Genomic DNA, 11,076 nt, shown 5'->3' with positions numbered 1-11,076 from the left:
ATTTATAAAGGATTAACTTCTAACAAAAGTGGAGAAATTTTTTCTCTGCCATTTTATACAAAACTTATCATACAAGATAGTTTTACTTAAAAAACAACAATTGTTTCTAACAAATTTTATAAATTACAATACTATACAGTCTCTTCCGTAATGTTTTGATATAATTATTTAAACAAAACGTTAGAAAATTGGGATTAAAATCAATAAATGAATAACTATGAAAATCAATAGTTGACAATTTAAACCAAAACACGATTGTTGTGATGTTTTTATTATTCGTCATGAAAAAAAAGTACATATAAGCCTCTGAATTTAATTAATAACTAGTATCGATAATAATCAGCTTTATAAGGTCCTTCTCTAGGTACATCAAGATATTTCGCTTGTTCCTCTGTCAATTTCGTCAATTTTACACCAACGTGATTTAAATGCAACGCAGCGACTTCTTCATCCAACTTCTTCGGCAACATATGAACTCCGATTGGATAAGACCCAGGTTTGGTCCACAATTCTATTTGCGCTAATACTTGATTTGTGAACGAGTTGCTCATTACAAAACTGGAATGTCCTGTGGCGCATCCAAGATTAACTAATCGACCCTTTGCGAGGAGAATAATATGCCTGAAAATGAAGATCCGGAATATGAACCGAAAATATCATAAAACCGATCAAAAATCTGAGTGCAGTGTATGAGCTTAATGAGAAGTGAGTATGTCTTTAACGTTTTCCTTAAATAATTTTACATAATTTAACGTTTGACTTGTTAATATAGAAATATTTTTCATTAGTATATGATGTTCACATATATAAAAGTTATTAATTCACCTGCCGTTCTTCAATTGATATCTGTCTACTTGTGATTTAATGTTCACTTTTTCAACCGCGTTCTTCTCAAGCCATGCAACGTCAATTTCGCAGTCGAAATGACCAATGTTGCAGATTATAGCATCTTCCGGCATATTTAGAAAATGGTCACCCACTATGATGTCTTTACAACCGGTAGTGGTAACATAAATTTGTCCTTTGACCGACGCTTCTTCCATTGTCGATACCTAAAGAATATATTTGAAAATTTCAGTCAGGCCCCAATTTACTTCTATCGCAATTTTTGACCAATACTAATTTAAATACACTTCATGCGTATGATCTTTGATTTAAGATCACCTCGTATCCTTCCATGGCAGCTTGAAGCGCGTTAATAGGATCAATCTCCGTGATTATCACACGTCCACCGAGTGCTCTAAGACTTTGAGCGCAACCTTTTCCAACATCTCCGTATCCAGCGACCACACAGACTTTTCCAGCAATCATGATATCCGTCGCTCGTTTGATACCATCGATTAACGATTCTCTACAGCCATAAAGATTGTCGAACTTACTCTATTCGACAATAGAAAATTATTTCACATTACACATTAAATTATTTTATATTAATTATATCTGATATCAGAAAGTCAAAATAAATAGACAAGACATAAAATAATTTGTAAGATTGCAGAAATTTTTCCTCTGTAATCAGAAAGGCAAAAAATCAACAAAATATACTTATTATATTTTCTTTTTGTAATCTTCAATTAAAAAACAAAAAAGATTTAGTTCTTTGATTTTGTCATTTTGTTATATCTAAATTTCTTGGCAAGACTTGTAATAAGTATGTATTTTATTCTGCAACAATCTAACAATTTCTTTTTTTTTCAGGTTGAAATATTCTTCCTATTTTTCGAACATGGTGCAACGAACCTTCGTTACTGAGTCGTTCACATTTATAGCAGGAACTTTCAAAGTGCCTTCTTTCATCATGCGATATAGATTGTGAACTCCGGTTGTTGTCTCCTCGGAAATACCACGGCATTCCTTCAAATATTCTGGGAATTTGGTGTGCACGAAGTTGGTCAAATCACCACCATCGTCAAGAATCATGTTCAATGGTTTCCCATCTTTGAATATGAGAGTCTGCTCTATACACCAGAGATATTCTTCGTCGGTTTCGCCCTTCCAAGCATACACGGGAACCCCCGTTTTTGCAATAGCTGCTGCTGCATGATCTTGCGTGCTGAATATATTACACGAGGACCATTGAACCTATTGATGTAGAAGTCATCGCGATAACGAGTCATTAACATTTTTGTTGACTTTTGGAGCAAAGAAACCAAACACAAAAATATTTCTATACATCTGTATAATATAGAACAAAATATGACGAAACTGTACGAAACAATTTTTTGATATAAAGTCAATATATACGTACGTATAATGCATACAAGTATGTTGAGATAATTCATGTTTTCTAAATTTTTCATTATTTTGTATATTAATTTTTTTGCAATATTTTGATATTTTTTGTTCATTAATTTGTTGAAATGTTTCACATTTTTTTATATGCAAATAATTTTATTATCGAAGATTGCAATGTGTAGCTCTAAGTATTGCGACATTAATCGGTGCTGTTACATACAGAGTGTCTCAGCTAAATTAATTTGAGATTAAATGATTTCAATAATATGGTTCTTTGGATCGTTGAATTTGTCTTTTTATGTTCTGTAAAAATATTAAAATATATATATATATACGGTTTCATAAAAAAAATTACTGATAAAATCTTACAGAAAACTGATTTTGAGAAAAATTTATCTCCACCGTTAATATAACCTTTGAAATAGTGTAATTTATTCTGAGAATTTTTTTCATACAATAAATAAAATAAATATTTAGATAATCCCATTTAGCTGTACAACACTCTGTATATGATCGAGTAATCTGAATGATATCTAGATATTGAATTGTTCGATTACGTCAATTTATATGACGTTAAAAGTGTAACAAGATTTATAAAAGAGTCGCGTAGTACTCTGTTCTTTGCCTGTAAATTTTGTACTCGAAATGTAATACTCTAAAGTATAATAGAAAACAGCATTAAAATCCAATTTATATTTCGAATCAAAATTAAGAATATATCTTTATGAGATTTCGTTTCAACATACTTCTTTTTTGTCAAATTCATTTTAAATTACAAATGTGATTAAGTTACAAGCAATTTGGATATTAAAATTCAGATCCACAACATTTTTAATGAATCACGATAGTGATAATAAGAAATCATTATTGTTGATTAATCTAAATTTTCTTACATAAGAATCACATTGCTAGATACGATATTATCATTGCGTCATAGAAGTTTATGATATTTATTTTCTTTTTCATAACTTTAAATAAATTTAAAAGTGTATTATGTTTCATAATAACGACAAGAGACGTCAGCCTCGCTTTTTCTGATCTTGATCTTTGAAGATGAGTCAAAAATTTTCCGATGTCTGATATGATTGTTGACGAATGTTGTAAAATATGCAGGGTCACAATTTGTGGAACGATCTATACATGTATAAATGCGTACTAGTTTCCTCATCGTATTTTTTTCTATTCTTATGCCTTCAAATATTTTGCAATAATTATATTTCTCGCGCAATAAATTTTCAGAACTAAATGTGTCTTTAACCCGGGATTACCCACCTGGGGGTCTAGGGGCCAGGATGTACCTGCACTAGACTCCCACGTAGGTAATCCCGGGTTAATCTCCGATTTCGAATATCGAGCATCGGACACGAAAATGTGAAACACTAATGTGAAAAGATAACTTGATTGTCTTTTCTAAGGGGACATCGTACTTAAATTTAGCTATCAGCTCAGCCTTTGATTTTTTATAATTGATAATTATAATGAACGTAGATATATTTGGTGTCGTATGATATAATATAATCGTATAATGTCCAAACAAGTATCTAGAATGAAATCTATAAGATGTAAGAAGAATAAAAGAATTTCAGAAGAAGAAATTCCTGAGGGCAAAGACAGTAGTCAATTGATACTCATTGGAATAATACACATAAACTAGACTTTTTACGAAAATTTACAAAACGGTGAAGATGATTTTTTCTGAGATTGTATGTTATCATTAACGTCTATATATTGTACTTGTTCTAGCAAATTCGCAATGATGATCTCATTGATGATTACTTCAAACGGCATCATATGTTAGAAAAATATCAAAATTTCATGATGAATACCATTTGAACAAGATGATTATTTCCAATGATATATCATTTTATTTGAAGTGATACCTCGTCACTAGTCAATAAATTACTGGTAGATGAAAAACAATTTTCGAGGGCAAAGGGTTAACTTACCTCAGCCCCAAGTTCAACGAGAGTTTCGATGAGAACGGCAGTCTGAACTGTCATATGTAAGCAGCCAGCAATTCGTGCACCTTTCAAAATTTTTTCTGGACCGTATTTCTTTCTTATGGCCATGAGACCGGGCATTTCCTTCTCCGCCAAATTAATTTCCTTTCGTCCCCATTCCGCCAATGACAAGTCAGCTACAATTGTTAGAAATTGGCATTGTTCATTGATACATGATTAAATTAATATTTTTTTAAAATTTCATTTTACAATATATCCTTAAATGTTTCACTACTAAATTGAATGAAAAATTGTGTAGAGACGAATATTCTATTCTATTATTTTTATCAATATAGAACAATTACATATCATTGATAAATTATGATGTGCTATTTGTAAAACTTAATTCAACAATCGGTTAATCGCTATACTTTGACGATATGCAATTCATATTTCAACATTTTTTCTTTCACGATTTTTTCTATCCAACATCCAGTTTATTTAATCATGTGCTTTAAATAACGTGCAACGAGGTTAATTTACTCCAAAATAACAACCACGTATCTGATTAAACTATTCTAAAATTCATAATGGTACTTACCAACTTTAAAGTTAGAGTCGCAAAACATTTTTATTCGTAGAAACAATTGTTACACAGAAATAAAGTCAAATTTTTAATTTGAATTATGAAAACAAAACCCACTCGACAAATGTTTCACCGGCAAGTCGCGGTAAGGTACTCGCAACTCGTGAGGAACGTGGATCATTTTAACAAATTCCGCTAGGATCCGTAACTACTTAATCACGTGAACAATGTTTAAAAATTTTGGCGGGAGAATAGAATTTTATTATTTCACATAATTATTTGCTTCTCCTATATTTCGTACCTTGCTTTCTTCGTAGATTTCTTTATTTTTTTGTTTTTTAACTCAGTTTTAATTTCGCCGTATCATTTGTATTTCGATAGATAGAATCAACTGCGCTACAAAAGTTCAAAACTCCAGATATTTTTGTGTTTATAGATTACATTGTTTATATTTACTATGAAAATTTAATTCCTAAAAGAACTTACTCTTATTTTTCGGAATAACAAAGAAAAATGATTGGAGAGGGATAGAGTTAAGGATAAGTAACGAAACAGTCGAATGTCATTTAAAGGAATTGATTTACTTAATCAATTTAAATAAATATAAATACAATACAATTTACAATTAAATTTTACGATATAATTATTCAAATGAGTGCTTTGATGGCAACATTACAGCACAAACGAGGTATATGAATAGACTTCGCATACAATGTACACAATTTTTTGTCTCACGATTCGGAGTCCTTGCCATTTTCGTGTCGTACCGATTTAGGTTTTGCACTGCAGCACTACTAGTAATGAGAATTAAAATCAAAAAGTATGGACAATATTGTCATATCTGCTTCGAGAGTTATTTATTGAATTGAACGTGGTACTTCATCAATGAAAGAATATAACGATTTAAAGCAGTGATTGGAATGAAAGATTTATTATATATTTGTTTATTTACATCTATTTAAAAGTATTAGAAAAAGTTGATTGAAATATAATTTTTAATTTATATTGAAAAAAGTTGTGATAAATCTATGAAACGAAAAATATGGATAGTTTTTTCTGATATAGAGTAGAATGATTTAGGTTATTTCGTCTATGGTTACTAGCATTTCAGTATTGAAAGTTTGCAAAACACTGTAGTCTCAAAAATCACTAGTTGTTGGTTCACTAGTTCTCCAATTCACCGTTGTTCCAACGTAGAGTGCGCTAAAATACCAGTAATTTTTTAGTCGGTATTACAGGTCACGGACCACGAAATTCCGCAAGATGCAATGCCTACTCATCACCCTGTCGGTGACTTTGTCTGTACTCAATGATAATACTTTCGAAATAATCGACAGATGTCTCCATAAAACATTTTATTTCTTTAGACTGGTAAAGTAGATCTCTTCACAGACTATATTTCTCATAATAAAAATAATCAAAATACGTATTTAATATAATTTAAATTTATAATGTGTAAAGATTTTACTAATTGCTATATGTACATATTATTTAATTGTTTCTTTCTACAAATTCATCAATGATATTACATCGATTATTTCGTAACAGATTCAAAAAATAAAAATAAAAAGATTTAAAAATTCATATTTATGTATAAAACGTATACATTAATTTATAATTATTATTCTATTCGCAGACTTAAACTAGTTAATTCGCAGAATTATATAACCTATACAAAATTTAGATTTCAATAATAACAGATTCTAGACACATAAAATCTCTGAGTATTGTTTTTATTATAAAGAAATCAGAAGAGAAAATTGAGAAGCGGAGAATTCCACGGATATCGTTCCCGCACTGAAATCGAATTGACAATTAAGTATTTAGGGTGGCTGCGGGTCGCGTGTCAGCAAGAGTCATCTTTGCCAGCATGATCGTACGTAAAAACATATGGTTTCTACATGGGGTTTACAAGTAGGAGACTCTCGAAGACTCGATGAAACAATTTTCTACAGACCTCTCGACTATCGTATTTATTGCTTTTTGGAGTATTTTATAAATATTACAAAAGTAAATCATATTATATTTAACATACAACATACAAATTAAATTATTGTTATATTTTGCTTACTCTAGTGTCTCGAATCGTTGAGTTATAAATGATCATAATAATAACATCGTTGAGTTGTAAATGATCATAATAATAATAATAATAATCCATAATAATTCATTGTTAGATTTCTAAAATTTAAGGTACCCATTTTTATTTTGTATTTTACATTTCCCATGACAGAATTAAATCGAAAATATTAAAGCTGTGCAATTTAATTCTAAATTGTCATAGTTCCTAAGGATCCAGTGATATGTATTCTAATATTATTCTGTATTATTTATTCTATATTAATCTATTTTATTAATATTCTATACTATTTAAACATGTACCTGCCAGAAATAAAATTGTCAATTTCCAGGTCCACCGTTTTATTTAAACGAAAATATTGAATTTGAAAACGATCTCGGGGGAGATTAGCCGTGACATCGACACTTTTATGTGATATTTCTGGATATGGGCGCAGTTTTCCACTTGGTTGCTCGAGCATCAAAAATTTCGTGTAATCAGATCTAAAGACGTCCCCGTAAATTCCCACCCGCAGTCCTGTTATATTATTGTACGTAGATGACCTTATGCGGGATGATATAAACCTCGTACCACGTGTCAGAATCCGAATTTCTCGTTCTCACGAAATATGAGGGCATAGGTCCTCAATTAATTGCTCGTCAATGTGGACTGTGCTTTTTGACCGCGAAGAATTCACAACGAATACGATTTGCTCTCGGCTGCGTGAGAATCTATATGTAAGTATACATCTATGTACTTTGATACTTCATTGGTCCTTTTCAGAATTGCTTTAGAAAATTCAGTACAATGACGATCGCTTGTATTTGTATATATGTATACTTGTCTATTATGCTGAATAAAATTTACTTTAGATTTGTTATTTAGTTTGCAATTATAATTGTATTAGTTTGTATTTTAATATTTAAAAGATTAATATGTTGAATTAGTAGATATGCCTCTAGATTTATTTTTGAAATTTGACTGACATATCATTCTTCAAATAAAAGATTGGAATAGTAATATTTAATGTACTTACATAAGAAAGATACCTAAAAAATCTTTACTTTAATCTTTAATTTATTTTATCAAAAATAGTATAATACGTAATTATATTAATTATATATAGCATAATTATATATTAACGAATTGTAATATTAATTATATCTACAGTGGTACTACAAAAATATATAACAGTGAATTAGAAACGATCGACGAAATTAAAAATGGATAGGATTTTACAGTGAAATATGTAGCTCAATAGAAATTTATAGGTTGATTTCAATGTATATAAATCAGGGTATCATTACGAGAAACACCCTGCACGTGTATACAGAACGGGACAGCAACGGATGTGACTACGTTGGGTTAATAAGGATGCGACGTCATCGGGTTGCGACGTTACATCTTCTCCTTTGAATCACGATCTCCGAATCTAAGAGTGCAATTAAAACACCAGCCTGATTATCCTTACAATTAAACGTAGCAATTCGAGAAAAATCTGGGCAAATAAAATAAAATTCTATTCTATTTTATTATTACGACTCTACTATTTGATTTCAATTTATTTTATTCTCTATATCGTTTAACTCAACTTGACATTTCTTATATAATTTACTAATTTTTTATTTTTAATATATCTTATTTATTTTATATTTTTCATATTTTTTTCTTCACATATTTTCATTATTTTTCATATTTTTTTATTACACAATATAATTTTAATATCTCATATTTCAATGTATTTTGCAGATATTAATTTCTTAATAATGTAACTCAATTTCCTGATTCTTTCGTACTCTACACCCTTTAACTGTCAAATTTCAATATCTTTAACTAACAATTGATTTTAGTTTTATTACTCTGTAGAAACAGATATTTTATATTCATTAAAATTATTGTCGTCAAATGTATTAATGAATAATGTTTAGAGACTTATTAACAATTTAATTTGCCAAACTGTATAACATGCATTCTACACCCTTCAATCTTTATAATTCATAATTAATAATCTAATCAATCTCATTCTACAGTTTACAGTTCACTCCTCGTAACTCTCAAATTCACCCCTTATGATCTTCATTCCGTTCATCGATAATCTAATTTAGCTCGTTCTTCACCCTTTGATTTTCAAATTTTTCAACAATCTAATTTAGTTATATTCTACATTCTTCGCACGTTGCTCTACTTTTTTAACTTTACATCTTCGATTAATGTAGATTTTCTGAGTTTCCAATCACATGTAAATTCATCAATTTAATATTATCAATGCAACTCACAATATCATCAATTGTCATTGCTAGAACTATAAATACAGGAACAATTTTACAAAATTTCAAGAAATTGAAATGTGAGGACATCATAATAAAAATGTTTAGGACAACATAATAAATTATTGCTTGGTCCTTAATAAGTTAATTAGAAACAGAGTTCGGTGCACTCTCTAAAACAAGTGTATAATTTACAATCGGTATAATTATTGAAAGCTGGAGGCTTAATTTACACCTACTCAACAGGTGGTCTCACGCCAGCCAAATACACCTGTTGCATTCAATACACATGGTCATGTTCATTCTATTTCGAACGAGGAATTTATCTTTCCTATGAATCAAATCTCAGGTAAAATTATTGAACATACATTGTGAGTATACCGAAATATTCTTGCTTCTGATCGAGGGTGTGGATCGATCGTCAGTATTTCTTTTCCTCAAAATATAGCAGCCGAGTCTTCGTCGTTGGTCATCTTTCCACGCTTTGACGCGTGAAATGTACCAGCATGATATAAAGTGACTAATGCCAATGACTGTTGCTTGTTCGCCAAGGTTTCATGGGGGTGAAAAAAGGGAAAAAAAGAGAGAAAGCAACGTGATCATTGTGATCGCGATCGGGGAATCTCGCGACGGCCATGTGGGCACGTTAATTCGACCACGGCTGTCATAATTGCTTTTTCTGATGGCCATTATCCTGGTACCGGTGATATTGTACTACGTATGGCTTTTGGAAGCTTAGAGAACGTGAACAGGGTGAAATTTTTTCCTCATATATTTTTCCATAAGATTCTTATTTTTTGTCATTTTTTTAAAAAAAGCGAATATTTCTCTATATAGTTGATTTGTTATTTGACATATGTAAATATCATTAACGCTTCAATTATGAAGATATAAATAAATATAACATTTAAATGCCTCAACATAACAATGACTTTGTCTTTCTATTACTAGAAAACTATAGGGGAAAGGACATAAATAAGAAAAAATTGGTCACTTTGCAATAAATAAAATAGAAATGAATGGGAAATATATTAAGTGCACTTCATTATAACAAAACTTTCCAAAACTTAATCATTGTTTGAAAAATTTCATGCCAAACTTGTTGTACAGAATTTAAGCAATACTTTCATCTATAAACATAGTAATCTAGATCACTAGCTAGACATTTTTTCAAAAATATTCAGAAGACCATCCTTTCAAAAAATTTCCATCCTCAAATATTATTCCTATGTAAAACTATTGTTTTAAACAATCTATCTATTAAGAGAATTAGTTTTGCACAGCAATTCTTATTGAAACTAGTTATTGTTAGATTCAGACTGTAACCTGGAGGAAGTCCTGAGAATACGTCGATATCAGAGCGAAGAGAAAAACGCGAGCATGGTTGGCGAACAGAGAGCGGAGGTTCCCCGTCGCCTTCGCGCAATTACGTCCAATTGAACTAATTCAGTCCAATTGACGTTAACAGGCTCAATTGGTCGGCCCTGCCAGCCTGGCCACACGGCAATACTATCCGGTCGGCATACCTACGACGTAAAAAAAAGCGGCTCGCGTGCAAAAAGTCGCCCTGAAACCCTCCTCTTCATCTCGTTTCTCTTTGTCGTTTGATCTAAATATACTTCTCGGCAAGAGAGAAGTATCTTTCCCTTTGTCTGCTTATTATTATCTTTACATAGAAGGTTGTATTTTATACACATTCATATGGTGTAAAGTTCTGTTCTGTTTTAAAAAATAAATATGAAAATAAGATGTAATATAATATAAAGTAGAATCAGAAAAAATGAAGGATTTTCTAATTTTAAACAAAAATCCTGAGACTCCAATTTTAACAAAATTATCTATTATATTATAGAGAAAGATATTAATGTATATTTTGAGAAATTGCAACATGTGAATACTGTGTTTGATAATTAATGTTAGAATATACTCTTTTGAATTATAAATTAAATTGTCACAAATTGTTGGAAAATTTGTTTTTTGGATATAAGA

The 11,076-nt window shown here is 30.4% G+C and overlaps 1 protein-coding gene across 2 annotated transcripts; it reads right to left on the bottom strand.

Moving 5' to 3' along the window:
* Nucleotides 1-64: 64 nt before the first annotated feature.
* Nucleotides 65-6,481, bottom strand: LOC122527551 (adenosylhomocysteinase). Of its 2 annotated transcripts, XM_043651837.1 has the most exons (7): nt 6,471-6,481; nt 4,777-4,877; nt 4,182-4,372; nt 1,741-2,082; nt 1,165-1,380; nt 826-1,052; nt 65-621 (listed from the first exon to the last, which is right to left on the bottom strand). In XM_043651837.1, exons 2-7 carry the CDS (start codon nt 4,802-4,804, stop codon nt 324-326), a joined length of 1,302 nt encoding a protein of 433 aa, XP_043507772.1. In that variant the 5' UTR covers nt 4,805-4,877; nt 6,471-6,481; the 3' UTR covers nt 65-323. The 2 variants fall into 2 exon arrangements, with proteins under 2 accessions (XP_043507772.1, XP_043507771.1); XM_043651836.1 differs by lacking the exon at nt 6,471-6,481 and having other exon boundaries at nt 4,777-4,934.
* Between the last annotated feature and the right edge of the window lie 4,595 nt (nt 6,482-11,076).

Source organism: Frieseomelitta varia, unplaced genomic scaffold, assembly GCF_011392965.1.
Source record: "Frieseomelitta varia isolate USP_RPSP 00005682 unplaced genomic scaffold, Fvar_1.2 scaffold_225, whole genome shotgun sequence".
NCBI classification, from domain to species: domain Eukaryota; kingdom Metazoa; phylum Arthropoda; class Insecta; order Hymenoptera; family Apidae; genus Frieseomelitta; species Frieseomelitta varia.
The sequence above is the reverse complement of the archived record's forward strand: the minus strand, read 5'-3'. Positions and strand labels throughout refer to the sequence as shown.

Bases quoted from the DNA above. Each gene is read 5' to 3' on its own strand.
- LOC122527551 (XM_043651837.1), bottom strand. From the start codon at position 4,804: ATGTTTTGCGACTCTAACTTTAAAGTTG. The intron at 4,373-4,776 runs GTAAGTACCATT...TAACAATTGTAG, and splicing joins CGACTCTAACTTTAAAGTTG to CTGACTTGTCATTGGCGGAA. The intron at 622-825 runs GTGAATTAATAA...CTTCATTTTCAG, and splicing joins TATCAATTGAAGAACGGCAG to GCATATTATTCTCCTCGCAA.